The sequence below is a fragment of the Geotrypetes seraphini genome, chromosome 1 (genome assembly GCF_902459505.1).
Source record: "Geotrypetes seraphini chromosome 1, aGeoSer1.1, whole genome shotgun sequence".
In the NCBI taxonomy this organism is placed as follows: Eukaryota; Metazoa; Chordata; class Amphibia; order Gymnophiona; family Dermophiidae; genus Geotrypetes; species Geotrypetes seraphini.
This window is the reverse complement of record NC_047084.1, coordinates 158,248,520-158,265,269: the sequence shown is the minus strand read 5'-3', so window position 1 is coordinate 158,265,269 and position 16,750 is coordinate 158,248,520. Positions and strand designations below refer to the sequence as shown.

At 39.0% G+C, this 16,750-nt stretch overlaps 1 protein-coding gene across 7 annotated transcripts in view; it reads left to right on the top strand.

The window, feature by feature from the left end:
- The window catches only part of LRBA (LPS responsive beige-like anchor protein), a 1,301,884-nt gene that overhangs the window by 1,264,088 nt on the left and 21,046 nt on the right, over positions 1 to 16,750 (top strand). For all 7 annotated transcript variants that reach the window (XM_033940548.1, XM_033940584.1, XM_033940558.1 and 4 more), the window contains exons 54-55: positions 4,686 to 4,787; positions 5,674 to 5,870. In XM_033940548.1, the coding sequence (XP_033796439.1) occupies positions 4,686 to 4,787; positions 5,674 to 5,870 (299 nt within the window). The remainder of the gene's footprint in view (positions 1 to 4,685; positions 4,788 to 5,673; positions 5,871 to 16,750) is intronic.

The following is a 16,750-nucleotide window of genomic DNA, read 5'->3' as shown; positions in this document are numbered from 1 at the left end:
GGCAGAAAAAACGTGAAACTGCTTACCGTGTATACTCGAATATAAGTCGATCCAAATATAAGTTGAGACCCCCAAAAAGGAGGGGAAAAAAATGGTTGACTCGAATATAAGTCGGGCGGCTTAATATTCAAGTGCCCTGCCAGTCACTACACCCAGCCCCCTTCCCTAGCTCCTCTGCCAGGCTCTGTACCCAGCCCCCTCCCTGTGAGGCATTCCATCTTTAAAAATAATTGGTACACGTCGTACCTCAATCTTTTCTGTGACAGCCCCTATGATTTGGAATACTCTTCCTCTACACTTAAAAATGGAAAAAAATCTTACAAAAATTTAAAAGCAATTTAAAGTGCTTTCTATTTAAAGATGCTTTTAACTGATCAACTGTGTTTTAGTAATTAACTTAATCTTGTTTCTTACATTTATTTTCCCATTTATTTACATTTATTTTCCCAATTCCCTTTTGTGTTTACCTTAAATGTTTCTCACATTTTCTATACCGATTGTATTTCTCCCCCTCTTCCTATTCGTGTCCAGGGGCTTTTCGGTCCTTTTTACCTAGTACGTATTTGTTGTTTGTCATGTAGTTTTTTTATTATTATTCAATTAATAATAGAAGTGTCATCACAGTAACGTAAGTGTTATTTGTTAAATTTTTGTTTAAATGTTAATTTTAAATTTTGTACAACGCTTTATAGTTTCGAAAAAGCGTTCAATCAAAAACTTGAATAAACATAAACATAAACTACACATAGCCCCCTTCCCTCCCAGACTCTCCACCCTGCCCCCTCCTGCCCTGTCCATCGTACCTTCTCTGCCATTGGAATCCCTGGTGGTCCAGAGGTGTAGTGGGTAGGAGCAAGCTTTCCGCACTCTTGCCCCGCTGCTAACCCGGTTAGTCACTGCCGCAAGTTCCGGCTTCAGCCGCTGAGCAGTACAAAGCAGGAGCACACTTTGGTGCTGCTGCTCAGCGCTGAGCGGCTTCCTGAATGGCTCCTGTGAAATCCCAGTTTATATTCGAGTATATACGGTATGTTATATGCCATGCCATGTCATGCCTTCCTTAAACCAAAGTTCAACCAAAGCAGTTTACGAAGTAATGGAATGCACAAAAAATGTATCTTAAGAGAGCATATTCTTCCTATCTCCTAAAGCAGTAGCTTTTGTACCTACTGGTTGCTTCCTGTCCCATGGCAACTGGAAATAGCACAACAATGTAGAGTATACAGATGGAGCATGGTTCAATGAGCTCTTAGAACGGCATGTACATTAAACTGCCTCAGAGGAGGAAGTGCCAGTTAGAGGACTTGGTGCTAGTTCAGATGGCTATGAATTAGCCTCCTGCCATACTTCAAATAGCAAATTATTCCATACTTCAGGAATAGCCAGCAAAAAAGCCCATGCTTTCCAGTGGGCCAACCACCTGGCCTGAATTGTCAGGACTTCAATGCGCAACCTTGCTCATTAAAGTGTACCAGAATCATTCAAGAAAAAAACTCAAACTCAGGCCAGCAACGTTTCGGCTATGGGTTGGATGCTTATGCCCTAAGGCAGTAGCAGATTAGGGGGAGCAGAAAAGACTAATATCGCCAGAGGAGGATAAGCAAAAATTTCAGGAAAGACAGCAAGGTACTGGAAAGGCATTTGAGTAAGTAAAGGCTTAGAAAAATAAAATAACTCCGTCTTTTATATGAATCTTTGAAAAAACAGAGACTATAGTAAAGATAAAATTAAGTTGACTTATTACCAGTTGGAAGGATGATGGACAGGATTATAACATTGTCAGTAGTTTTATTTACAGAAAATTATGCTGTTTCTTTAGGGTCAACTTTTAAAATGTTTCAACAGTACATGGCATGTACCACAGGAAATCAGGGTTAGTCTAAATAAAAAAGAAAAAAGATAATTGCAAGCTTTCCTAGAAAGTCAAAGGTTAGGGTCCTGAATATTAATGTCTTCATAGAAAAAATTCTACAAACATATTAATATTTAAATAAATAAATAAATATGTAAGTGACTACTTGTTTTATAGAATAGCCTCTAGATAGGTACCTCAAATGACATTTTAACTAGGCTACCCCTTAAAATATTACCCTCTTAATGGACTAAAATGATTTAATGAATTCAATTAAACTTCCTAGTAAGATTTTTGTATTCTGGTGTATTCCTATTTATGCTGTAAGAAAACAGTTATCACCAAACTGTTTTGTCTCCTCTGTGCTTCAGCTTCTGAAGTTAGTCTCAGAGTTTAATGTAGAAAAGTATGAGTTTTCTTTGCTTTTAATTGAACTAAACCGTACTTTTGTAGAATATTTGTGCATGATAGAATATCAAAAAAGATATTGTAACATCAAAACATAAAGAAGTGTGAGGATCTTGACATTTTAAAGTTAAAGCCAAGCAATGAAAATTACTTGTGACAGTTAACCATTTACAAGCCAGCAGGTCAACAATATCTCTTACATGTACTCAACAGCCTTTGTAAGCCCAGCTAATGCTAATTTGCTTAAAAAATATGTATTTATGCAAATTGTTTTTATATTCCACCCCCCTGCACCAGTCCAAGAGGACTACTTGAGATGTTTTATAATATGCATATAAAAAACATCAAGCATGCTAAATATAATAATAAAACAGATGTTGAGAACAAACTTGAAATTAATTAAACCAATGATACTATACCCATAATTTCATTCAGAACTCCTCATACACCACATAATTAGTAAATTTCTGCAGACCTAAGATTCTTCAATACTCCCATTCGGCAGCTATACCCAACCAGATCCTGAGAATAAGAAGAACCTGTCCTTTTTGCTAAATGCCAATATATTAGCCTCCTGCCAAATTTCAAATGGCAAACTATACTCCATAATTGGGTACTAGCCACCTAAAAAACTCTTGCTGTCCAATGAAGAGGTGCTGAGTGAGGATCTGCTAAGGGGAAGAAAAACTCCATTTTGGAATATCATACCTGCTGGCATTCAAATTTGGGAAAAGGTAAACTTGGACTTCAGTAGGTTATTTCATTGTTCTTCTCAATTACTTTTTTAATTCAGTACTCTCTTTGTTCAATAAAGTCAGTTTAGGCATTAGTGTAGCCTTTAGAGTCTCTGTTAGGGTTTTATATAAAATGTGTTATAGTCTAGATTAGTATTTTAGGTTGCATTTCAGAGCATACGATCAGATTAGGGCAGAGATAGCTGTTGAGGAAAGTCTCTGTTTAGTGTTTAATATTAGTTTAAGTACAGCTAGATAAAGTAGCCCTACAGAGCACATTTTTTGCAAAGGTCTTTTCAGTTAGGCAGTTAGAAACTGCTCTTTTGTGTAGCTGTTTTTCAGTTAAACAGTAGTGCCTGATTAAAGGACAAAGTTAAAAGGGCAGGGTAAGTGCAGGGTGACACATTCAGAAAGTGTAGCTGACATCACTTTCACTTTAGAAGCAAAACTAACAAAAAGATAACCCAGACCTCAACTGCTTCTTGTCCTGAAGAGGTGCTAAATGAGAATCTGCGAAGGGGAAGAAAAATTCCATTTTGAAATATCTTATTTGCTGGCATTCAAACTTGAGAAAAGTTAAACTTGGGCTTCAGTGGGTTATTTCACTGTCCTGCCCATTTTCTTTTTTAGTTCAGTACTCTGCTTTTACAGCAAAGCTAATTTAGGCACGAGAAAGTGTCAGCAGTGTTAAATTCTAGGATGCAATCCACAAAATAATCCCTCTGAATTCAAATGGAAAAGATTCTCCATATGGTGAGCCCAGAATTCTTCAGATTTCTCTACTTACATACATTCAAGCCTGTTAAAATATCTAATTCATTTATTCTTGAAAACTGAGTCAGTGTGTCAAGTGCCATTGCTTCATATTTTTTTTATTCGCTCACAAAATATCTGGATTAGTAATCAAGTCCTGAAGAACATTGCTTCCAAATATTTTCTGTTTTCAGTCATCTTTGAATAAAGAACAGCAGCTGCACAGATTTTTATCAAATTCCTGACATGTCATCACTGTTTATCTTTCCTGACTAGGAGTTCATGTTCTTTCTTACCTGGCATTTATCACCATGTGTAGAAGGAAACTCTGATTCTGCACAGACTTTAGTTGTAAATGTATTTACAGCTTGCTTCATCAACCTGCCCATTTCAAGCATTTATATTCTAGAAAACCCCCAAGATATGACCTTGGAATGTTGATTTATGGTGGCAGTGACTCCAACCCACATAGAGTTTGTGAGCGCTAAGCTGTAGTGATTTACTCATCTCACTAGATTAAGGGAATCCTTTGCATACATGTCCAGGTTCCCGACTAATAGAGAGTTGGTCTTCTACCTTAATCCTGAAGTGGAGGAGAGGCAAGATGGTTAAAGAAGTTGGCTGAAAGGCAGGGGTCAAATCCCAACAACGCTTATGGTTTTGGGCAAATCACTTAACCTTCCACTGCCTGAGGGGCAAACTTAGATTGTAAACCCTCTTGGCATACACTACACAATGGAGGCAGTACATGCAAATAGACCTGATATATATTTATTGGGGAAATCCTGAAAACCTTATAGAGTTGCAGTCCTCAAGGACAGAAGTTGCCATCCCCCGATCAAAAATGTAGACTACGTGTCCTTAAATGAAATACAAATGGAAGTTTTGAACTGTACTGCAGAACCTCCTGTTCTTAGTTTTCTCATGTTTTTCTTTTTCAGGTGAATTTGCCACTCCCAGAGCCATTCTAACAGGCCATGACTGTGAGATCACCTGTGCTACAGTTTGTGCTGAACTTGGACTAGTAATAAGTGGTTCCAAAGGTGAGATCTGTTGTGACCTTTTCATATCTGCTTTCAAGATTTTGTACCAAAATGCTGTTATGATACATTAAGGAAAGGTCAGTTTGGTCTGAAAGTATGACTAAAAAATGCTTCTTTTTTGATGCTTGTATATTTCGGATGCCACAGGTTCAGCCAGTCAAAAGCTGCTCCTAATTTGTTTAAATAGGAAAAGAAGAAAAAATAAGTACTAGAAACCTTAATACATGCATTTAGTTTTTAAAAAATGTAAATGCTAGTATTTAAAAATAAAGCGTTATTTAACTTTTTATATGTAGCTATAGAATGATTTTGCTTTAACAGGAAATCATCTTTAATTAGATAGAAAAATGACAGCAAATAAAGTGCAAATGTCCTATCCAGTCTGCCCATTGAGGCAGCATTTTAAAAACAATTGAGCAAGTTTGTCATTGATTTAATAAGAGTTGGGGGGTGAGTTTTGAATGCTCTGACTAGTTTATAGGACCAGCATGCTAATTTTCAGAAGTTCCCACTTTGCATCTGTGATGGAGTATGCATAGAGAGTTCAAAATGAAATCTTTGTATACCATTTCCCTCACTATCTCATCTTACTCTATTTTATTCCCCACAATTAAAGCATATATTCTGTAAAACCACAGGTTTGCTTTAACCACCAAAGAGAAGGCAGTTTCAGCCCTAAGGAATTTAATCAAGGCAAATTCCTTTAAAAATTGCCCTGTAAAAGCCAGAACAACTTGTAAAGGCTTCACAAACATTTCAATTGACCCTTCCAATCTAGAAATTCCAATAAGGGAAGGTAACTCTTCTCAATTTATAATGATTCAAGATATATTTTGATAGGAAATTAATAAGATCATATTGTCTCATTTTTGTTGTCTCTTAACAGAAGGACCATGTCTGATACATTCTATGAATGGAGACCTTTTGAGGACTTTGGAGGGTCCCAACAATTGCCGGAGACCAAAACTCATCCAGGTCTCAAGAGAGGGCCACTGTGTGGTGTACTATGAGAAAGGCCTTTTCTGTGTATTCAGTGTGAATGGAAAACTTCAGGCCACCATGGAAACTGAAGACAATACAAGGGTAAGCGTGATAATGTAAAAGATCAAGATTTAAGATACATCAGGCATGCGTCGTCTAATCTATTAACTATTCTCCAAGAAGTTTAAGTAAATAAATGTGTGTCTGATTCTTATCAATGATAAACGTGGCACCATTAACGGTTCTTAAACACCTGCACTCTCTTCTTAATTTCAGGTTTGTACCTGAGACTGAAGTTGTTTAAGAAGTATGCACTTGTCATTTAGCACTTGTTCTAAGTGTACACATCCATAAAAATCCAACAGCACTTGTTTTCTCTAGTTAGGGAAGATTGATAGTAATTGAATTTAAGAATGTATATTTCCCCTTTGCTCATAAAACGCAGGTTCAATGTGGATTACATACAATAATAACGTTCAGATATAAAACCAAAAATAATATATACTTTTTCAATTTAATAGAAAGCAAATTAAACATTTTCATCTAATGTAGAACAGATTTAGCAAAACTCAAAAGAGGACTCACTTATTGGCCCCACCAATATTTAATTGAGTAAAGCAACAGCAAGTCAAGTGTAGGCTTGGAGATTGGTTTGTTTAACCCCCCCCCCTCCCAATCACAAAGATATTCTGGTGCCCTAAACCCATTAAACTGCGTTCTTTAAAACTTAGCAGACAGTCAAGTCTTCAGATCCTTTTGGGAAAATAAATGGCTGAGCTTATTTTTGCTGTTCAGATTGTATTCTACGAGCACATTCAGATGGTGTTGGACTCCTGATGCAGACAGACATGCCGAAACATGGCCCATGTCGGATCCCTCTTTTAGGTGTCTAATGTACATGTTTTATTTTAATAAATATTATTGATTTGTTCTTATCCCCTCTCAGGGGTATTTTTAATCTCATTAGCTCTATTTTATCTTTCTCTGTAATTAGTATAGTACACAGAATCCAGAGAGTCTCTTTTCAAGATAAGTGACAAAATTGCAGATTTCAAAGCTTGTGTAAAAATATTGGAGGGTAAAGAGTTGTCAAACACCTAATAATGTTTTTACTGAGCTCTGCAAAATATTCATAGGGCAGGGTCCAAGCTACAGCACCCTTTACCCAACTTTGTAACAAGGGATCACATTTTTTCCACTAATACATCCATGAAAATGACCCATTTTATCTTAGATGCATTTACCTGAGTCTGACACAAAGTAGTCTCAAGTTTCAAGTTTCTCTGGAAATATGCCATCTTCCCCACCTGGTAGCACCTCTCTACACCAGAAATCTCTGCAGAAATCAAGGACCAAGTCTCAGCCTTCCTGTCCCAACACTGTTGCCTGGACGTCTTACCACCGCTTAAAACTGAACATGGCTAAGACTGAGCTACTAATCCTTCGACCTGAACCTATCTCTCCCTTCTCCCACTCTCTATCTCAGTGGATAACACTCTTCATCCTCCCTGTCTTGTCAGCTTGCAATTTCGGGGTCATCTTTGACACCTCTCTCTCTTTCTCTGCACAAAACATATTGTTTCTTTCTCTATGATATCACTTAAAATCCAACCTTTCCTTTACTAAAAGTCTCAACCCATAGTCTCATCACCTCTCGCCTAGAGTACTGCAATTTGCTTCTCACAGGTCTTCCACTTAACCATCTCTCTCCCCTTCAAACTGTTAAAAATTCTGCTGCACATCTTATATTCCACCCGAGTTGCTATGCTCACATCACCCGTCTCTTCAAGTCACTTCATTGGCTCCCTATCCATTTCTTCATACAGTTCAAACTCCTCTTACTGACTCGCAAGTGCATTCACTACAGCTCTGCAGTATCTTGCCTCTCCCTTTACTCCTCCTTGGCAACTCCGCTCATCGGGTAAGTCTCTCCTATCTGTACACTTCTCCTCTAATGCCAACTCCAGGCTATTTCCCTTCTCTCTTGTTGCACCTTGCACATGGAACAGACTGCCTGAGTCCGTATGTCGAGCTCCATCTCTGGTAGTTTTCAAATCTAGGCTAAAAGCCCACTTTTTTTTTTGATACTCCTAACTCCCACTCGTTTGTAAAGTACCCATGACTGTTTTATCATTCCCTCTCTGAGGAACTCCCTACTTGTCCTGTTTGTCTGTTTTAATTAGATACTTAGATTGTAAGCTCTACTGAGCAGGGACTGCCTCTTGAATGTTTAATGTACAGTGTTGCGTACATCTAATAGCACTATAGAAATGATAAGTAGTAGTAGCTTAAAGGTTCCATTCCATAAATTTCTAGAATCTTAGAAATCTGTTTCCACTGATTACATTTAGCCCTACAGGAAACATTATCCAAATTTATATGTAAAAATGTTTTCCTAATAATTGAATTAAAATTTAAAGAAAAATGATTTGAACAATTTTAAGGGTAAGGATTAATACATTTGCTATACTGTCTCTCTCTCTTTGGTACAACCAAAGTGTCCAGGTGCTTTCTCTGTCCCTAGCATTTATTTTATTTATTAATTTTGTTATTTATATACCACTTATATCCTAAATGGTTTACATTGATAGGTATTCTGAGAGTTTTTCCCTATCTGCCCTGGCAGGCTCACAATCTAACTATGATACCTGGAGCAAAGGAAGGTTAGTTGACCTGCCCAGGGTCACTGGGATTAAACCCACAACCTCAGGGTGCTGAGTCAGCGGTTCTATCCAGTAACTTACTCCTCCCATCTAATTTTTTTGAACCTAAGACAATGGGTGGAATGTTGATGATATGAAGAGCTCTATTATCTCAGTTCTATTTTCTCAATGAAAGAACGAAGAGCTGGATCATATTTACCATGACCAGAAACACCTTTAAAATGTTGAAAATCCAGTGCCAGATAAGCCGGGCACAGTGGCTCAATCTAGCTCTACAAAAAAAATAATGCACAAAAGATATTACTATGGCCACAAGCAGTTTAAAGGCAGTCATAATGGCTAGGATATTTTCCCCAAGTAGATGTGCCAAGGTGTGTGCTAAGAGTCATTAAATTCCCCTTAGATGGAATCTACCAAAGTGGTACCGTATGTACTCGAATATAAACTGGGATTTTGGGGTCAAAAAATTGGCCCAAAAATGGGGGTCCTGGTTTATATTCAGGCCAGCGCCCACCCAATCCCCTCCCAGACTTATTGCAGGCCGCCGCCAGGCTCTGCACCCTGTCCATCGTACCTCCTCTGCCGCTGGAATCCCTGATGATCCAGAGGTGTAGTGAGCAGGAGCGGGTTTTCCACGCACCTGCCCCACTGCTAACCCAGTCAGTCGCTACTGTGAGTTCTGGTTTCAGCCACTGAGCGGTACTGAACAGGAGCACGCTTTGACACTGCTGCTTGGCACTGAGCGGCTTCCTGAATGACTCCCGTGAAGTCCCACAAAATAAAAAATTTCTTCCTTAAATTTTGCCATGCTGGTTCAGAACAAAGGTCCATCAAGCACAGCAGCAAGATCCCAAAGTGTAGATCTATTCTTTGTTACCTACACTCATGGATAAGGAGCAGCTTTCTGAAGTCTAACTGATGAATAACAGTTATCAACCTAGGCTACGGTTAAGAAATATTACACTAATGCATTTTATTTTAGCGCAAGTCCCATTTTATGCAATGAGACCTAGTTACTAATAACCGGGGTTAACAGTAAAATAACTTGTCTTAATTGTAGCCCAAGTTGATAAATTCCCCTTTAATTGACCTTTCCTCCTGGAGCTTATCTAAACCTTTTTAACCCCAAGCTTTCGAGAGCTGATTGAAAAGTAATGAAATATTTTTTAAAATTCATAATCAGATGATTCCACAGGATCTGAATATTTTTCTTTTTTTAAAGCAAACAAGATTCTAGGAATTATTTAAAAAAGGGATGGTTAACATAAGAACATAAGCAATGCCTCCACTGGGTCAGACCTGAGGTCCATCGTGCCCAGAAGTCCGCTCACGCGGCGGCCCAACAGGTCCATGACCTGTGCAGTAATCCTCTATCTATACCCCTCTATCTCCTTTTCCAGCAGGAAATTGCCCAATCCTTTCTTGATCCCCAGTACCGTACTCTGCCCTATTACGCCCTCTGGAAGCGCATTCCAGGTGTCCACCACACATTGGGTAAAGAAGAACTTCCTAGCATTCGTTTTGAATCTGTCCCCTTTCAACTTTTCTGAATGCCCTCTTGTTCTTTTATTATTCGAAAGTTTGAAAAATCTGTCCCTCTCTACTCTGTGCCCTTCATGATCTTGTAAGTCTCTATCATATCCCCTCTAAGTCTCCTCTTCTCCAGGGAAAAAAGACCCAGTTTCTTCAATCTCTCAGCGTATGAAAGGTTTTCCATCCCCTTTATCAGACCCGTCGCTCTCCTCTGAACCCTCTCGAGTAATGCCATGTCCTTCTTAAGGTACGGCGACAAGACTAAAGATTCCTCTGTATTGCTCCATGGTGCGACCTCACCTGGAGTATTGTGTTCAATTCTGGTCTCCTGATCTCAAGAAAGATATAGTGGCACTACAAAAGGTTCAAAGAAGAGCCACTAAGATGATAAAGGGGATGAAACTCCTCTCGTACGAGGAAAGACTAAAAAGGTTAGGGCTTTTAAGCTTGGAAAAGAGATGGCTGATGGTTGATATGATTGAAGTCGACAAAATCCTGAGTGGAGTAGAACGGGTACAAGTGGATCGATTTTTCACTCCGTCAAAAATTACAAAGATTAAGGGACACGCAATGAAACTGCAGAGAAATGCTTTTAAAACCATTAGGAGGAAATATTTTTTCACTCCGAGAATAGTTAAGCTCTGAAATGCGTTGCCAGATGTTGTGGTACAAGTGGATAGCATAGCTGGTTTTAAGAAAGGTTTGGACAAATTCCTGGAGGAAAAGTCCATTATCTGTTATTAAGACATGGGGGAAGCCTCTGCTTGCCCTGGATCGGTAGCATGGAGTGTTGCTACTGTTTAGGTTTTGGCCAAGTACTAGTGACCTGGATTGATCACCATGAGAAAGGGCTACTGGGCTTGATAGACCATTAGTCTGACCCAGTAAGGTCATTCTTATGTTCTTATGTGAATAGCGTCCTTCACATTCAATACTTTTTTTGCAGCATTTCAAGAACAATTCAAAGACATGCAGTAGATTTTTTTGTAACATCACTTTTAGCGCTGCAGCTGTGACGTCTTTCATCATCTGAAGAGAATTTCTTTCCACGTAATTCTTTTTTCAAGGTTGGGAATGCCCAAAAATCACAGGGCGCTAAGTCCAGGCTATGAGGAAGTTTAACACAATATTCAATCACACACTTTTAGCGTACTTTCACAAACACATCTTCCTCGTGAGAACTGAGGCAGCCGTTCAGAAGTGGTGCGTACCTACGCAGCAGTGTGCTTGTACACCGCTGGCCCAGACATACCAGTAATCAGCAGGCAGCCATTCAGTGAAGCACCAGCGACCAGCATAATTTAAAGGTACCACCGTGGGGTAGTGGTGGTGATATATTCGCTTCATAAAATGCACCCTTAACTTCCACCCACTTTTTGGGGGGGAAAAAGTGTGTCTTATGGAGCGAAAAATACGGTATGTCTATTTGCCTATTTAATTATATTAAAATATACACTTTCACAAAAACAATGTGGTGGTTGTCACAAAAAAGTGAACAGTGTACCGATCAACTGAGAAGATAAGTAGATTTTTCCTCTTATCTTTTTGCACAAAACAGCCCTGCTTTACGTTTACATATAGTGGGAGCTAGATTGGAGGTTTTTTGCCAGTGAGGTGTTCGCCCAACCACCTTGGACCACCATTGTGGTGGTGGAAGGGTTCCAGTCTGAGGCTTTTTCCTCCTTTCATTTGAAACTCCCTTTATTGAAACTATAGCAGCACTGTTCACTTTTTTGTGACAACCACCACATTGTTTTTGTGAAAGTGTATATTTTAATAGTATTGATTTTCGCATATCCGAGTTGTTTTCTGCTATTTGCCTATTTAAGCCAGTGGAGGAGGTGGTGGACCAATGATTAACTAGACAAACCCCTATAATAGAATGGCATTTGCTCTCCTATTGTGAATAGGGAAAGGGTGTCTGAGGTCTTTCCACCTTTGTCCATGATTTTTGATTTATGTCAATATAGGTTATTTTAATATCAATAAAAATCAGTAATTTTTTTGACATATTTAATAAGAATTGCATACCCACCCCACTTTTGGTGTTTGTCTTGCAGATAGTCTTGTGGTGTAATTTGTCTTTATTTTTTGTTTCAGTGCAGATCAGTGAAACAGATTCCTACTTTGGTGATTTATGAAATGTATTTTTTTGGCTAGTAGAATATGAAAAATGGAAAAGAGCAGGAAGACATTTACAATTAATGTGCATTATCTGAATATTCCTACTACTACTATTTATTATTTCTAATGGCGCTAACAGACGCACGCAGCGCTGTCATTAAACACGCAAGAGATGGTCCCTGCTCAAAAGAGCCTACAACAATGGTCTCAAACTCAAACCCTTTGCAGGGCCACATTTTAGATTTGTAGGTACTTGGAGGGCTGCAAAAAAATAGTTAATGTCTTATTAAAGAAATGACAATTTTGCATGAAGTAAAACACTTTATAGTTTATAAATCTTTCCTTTTGGCTAAGTCTTAATAATAATATTGTAATTTATAGCTAAAGAGACATTTGATCAAGAAGCTGTTGTATTTTACTTTTGTGATTATGATAAACATATCGAGGGCCTCAAAATAGTACCTAGCGGGCCGCATATGGCTTCCGGACCGTGAGTTTGAGACCACTGGCTTACAACCTATGTGAGTTTACTAGTCACATACACATTTTCTGTCTCATTTCTCCAAAGAGCCCCCAATCCCCAAGCTAAATTTGTTACATAGGACAGAGGGAACTAGCACATAGGGCCAGTAAAAGGCTTCTGTACTTTTCCAGAAAGTTCTGCAAGAATCCATTTGTTCATCACTAAGCACAGTTGTAGCATTGTGTGTATGTGACTACTGAATTGCTGTTTTCAGAGAACACCTGTTACAGGCAAGCAGTTTTGCTTTCTTTTTTTAATTATTATTTAAACATTAATAATGTTGATAATCTATCATTTTCATTTGTTACTCCTGGCGGAATTCTACATGACTGCACAATGCAGAATTTGTACACAATTGAACAGTGTCAGTTGTACAATCTTGGACAGTGTCAGTTTATGGTATCGGCTGCGATTCCCACATGCTGCCTGCTGCTATCCCAGAAGTCTCTCAGTGGCTGAGGGGAATCTTCCAGGTTAGCGGCAGAGTTTCTGCCGATATTGCAACATGATGAAGCAAGCCTTACTATGGAGAGTACAAGGGAGGGGGAGGAAGGAAAGATGCTGGCACAGGAGGAGGGGTGGAATGAGAGGAAGGAAAGATGCTGGCACAAGGGGAGAGGGAGACACGCATGGCGAGAGGAGAAGGTGAAATGTTGCACATGATAATAGAGGGGAGGAAGGGAGATATAGTGCATGGAAGTGGATAGAGAGGTTTGACACAAGGCAAGAGGAGAGAGAGATGGTGGACAGTAGGAAAGAAACAGAAATGCTGGATATGGCAGTGGAAGGGAGAGAATGTTGCATGGGGGAAAGATGTAAAAGAGGGAGAGAGAAAGAGGTGTTAGTCATGGTGGTGGTTGTGAGGGATGGAGAGTGACACAGGAGGTGGAGGGGAAGAAGGAGGGAGATGGTGAATTCAGAAGCAGAATGGAGAGATGCCTGGAAATGAGAGTGAGGGAAGAGTGGGAGAAATGCTGGACCATGGGGGATAGTGCAAGAAGGAAGAGAGAGGAAGATTGTCAGGCTACAAGGGTGGGGAGGGAAGGAAGAGGGAAAAGATGCTGGGCTAAAAGGGTAGAGGAGGGAAGACGCTGAAAATGGTAGAACCCTGATGGGGAGGAAAGAGTGGCAAGGAAACAGATGAAAGGATAGATATTACAGAAGGTACGTTGAGGGGTACGTTGAAGATGAAATGGAATGGAGGGCTGAGGAAGGAATGAGATGGTGAATGGGAGAAATTTGATAGGTAGCTTAAAAGTATTTTTTTTTTTTAAAGGAGAAAAAGAGTAAGAGAGAAAGAAAAGAGCTAAAAAGGAACGATCAATATGTCAGAGGCAGGTATAGTGAGGAAACAGACAGGAGAGAGGAGAAACGATCAGTGAATAGCAGCTGCTTGAAAGGGAATTAGGAGATAACAGGAAAGCAGAAAAGAGAAGCTGGAACCAACATGATGGAAAAATAAGACATCCAGACAACAAAGGTAGAAGAAAAACATTTTATTTTAAATGGAATATAGATAATAATTAGCAAATATATTATTTAAATTTTGACATAAACTTGCAAAATTTGCTAATTTTGTGTGCAGAATTGTGAAATTTTTTGCACAGAATTTTGAATATTTTTGCGCAAAATTCTGCCAGGAGTAATTTGTGATTATGTTGTTAGCCAGCCCAATAAATCTGTAAAGTCTCCTAAATCCCTTAATAGCTAAAACAATTTCAGCCTATGTGTCAGTACTGATAGCTTAGAGAATTTGCCTGGAGCCCGGAGGCCGTCGAAACTTCCTTCTCAGCAGGCCTTTCTGTGTAACACACACATACTTCAGATGGTTGTTTTTTTAAGCAGTCCCAGTTGGGTTTTGCATTATACAACTTGCAACTTTTTTCCCAGGGCTTCTGTTCAGCAAGCTAGTGGTAACGGCACAATCCCTGCCCATAGGCTGTATCAGGCTGACCTTGTTATTAGATGCTGCAAAGAGAAAAGGAGGGGAGGGGGAAGGGAGAGTGAACGAATGGATAACGGCAGTAGAGGAAATGGTGGGTTAAAAATACAGATCACTTTTTGAATTTTGGGCCACAGTGGTGGGAAATTCTCCAAGATCATTTCAGGAGTCATGGTTGGCTTGGCTAGCAAGATGTCAACAAAAGTAACGATTTATAATCATCAGGGCTGAGGCAACTTGGAGACAGCCGGGCTGTTTAAGGTCTAATCAGTGCTTTCCACCTGTTTTTATTTTAAAATAAAGCCTTGCTGAATGGAACCTTAGCTAGCAGCATGTCACAGCGCATCTACCATGCAATGTTTAGATGTCTTAATGAATAACTTAAATACAAACTGAGAACGTCCACTCCTAGAAATAAAGACGCTGGATTCTGTTTCACCCAAAGGAGCACATTTGTTTATTTTCCTGAGATTGTTGTTTTTGAAATGTTAAAAGTATTAAAAGGCACTAGATATCGGAGCTCTTTTTAGAAAACAGATGTCAGAAACTTTTCAAAGTGCATGACTGGTGCAGAAGTTCATTTTCTTCCTGCAGCAATAAAGTAGTACCTTATTGGACGGCAGAAGTAAACCATTGGCCTGTGTACTTGGGGATTGTGTTCATAGAAGCTAAGCAATAACCAGGAACGCAGTATTTTGGTTTGGGTAGGGATGTGCTTTAATTTGAAAAAAAAAAACAAATCATAGTGAAATGTCCTATTTTGTTTTGCAAATGAAAGTAAGGAAAATTAACAAACTTTAATTTTTCATGTTGTTTAAAAATAATAATCATTCCCCCCCCACCATGGCCTAAAAAATATTTGACTCTATATTATTCATTTACCTCCTGAACCACTGCCAGCATCCTACCCCATTCATGATATCTATAGGGGCAAGAAAGAGAGATCCCCTGTTGCTGCTTTACCATCAAACTCTGATTCAGAATGGTACTCCAAAATGGTTGAAGCTTCAGGCCACTTAGCACTACTTTGAAGGTCCACTTTGCCATTTCAAGACCCCATGAATGGATAAGGTGCTGGACCACTGAGGAAATTAGAAAGTCATGGAATAGGATGTAACATCCTATTATGGGTTAAGAACTGGTTGAAAGATGGAAAACAGATAGTAGGGTTAAATGGTCAATATTCTCAATGGAGAAGGGTAAATAGTGGGGCACTCCAGGGGTCTGTGTTGGGACTACTGCTTTTTAACATATTTATCAATGATCTAGAGATGGGAATAAATTTGCTAATCAAGAAACAACGAAGGTGACCTTTAGTGCTCAATCGTGTTTTGGCCGTAAAGGCCTTCCTCAAGAGTCTGATTGTTGGTTGAAAGGTAATGTCACAAGCAGTCGAAATATATATTCTACTGTGTGAAATTATTCTGATTTCCTTGTGGAGTTGTGCCTTTTCTCAGCAAACCTCTGCACAAACTTTAGTATCGACCAAAAGTGCAGTGTAAGTCAAAATGTCAGTCAATCAGTCATACAAACATCTGACAAGCCATTGGACTCGCATATCCTGTAATAAACAAACCAGGCTCCTTCTTTTCTTTCATTCTTATGGAACTGTTTTTCACAATTGGTTTGTTTATTACAGGATATGTGAGCCCAACGACTTGTCAGATGTTTGTATGACTGATTGATTGACTTACATTGCATTTTTGGTAGAGTATTGCATTGTTCCTGTGGGTCTTTGTCTTGTTGGACTACTACTACATAGTAACATAGTAGATGATGGCAGATAAAGAAGTATGGGACTATCATATTGTAGCTCACTGGTTACCAATAGAACATAGGATCACCTATAAGATTCTTCTACTAACTTTTAAAACCAGAGTAAATAACCAACCAGAATTTATTAATAACTTACTTATCCCATATAACCAAACTAGGATGTTAAGATCTACAGCTCACAACCTCCTTACCATCCCCTCATTGAAACATATCAGCACAATGAGGACTACAATTTTTTCTGTTAGTGCCCCCTCTCTTTGGAACAGTATCCCAAATTACCTACGCGAAAAAACAACTTGCCAATTTTAAGGTGAAGTTAAAGACATTTCTCTTCCTTGATGCTTTTGCAACTTAAACTGTCCTTTTAAGGACGACTTAGATTCGAAAAGGTTTTACCTTCAGTTCCCCATCCCTTTGTCAT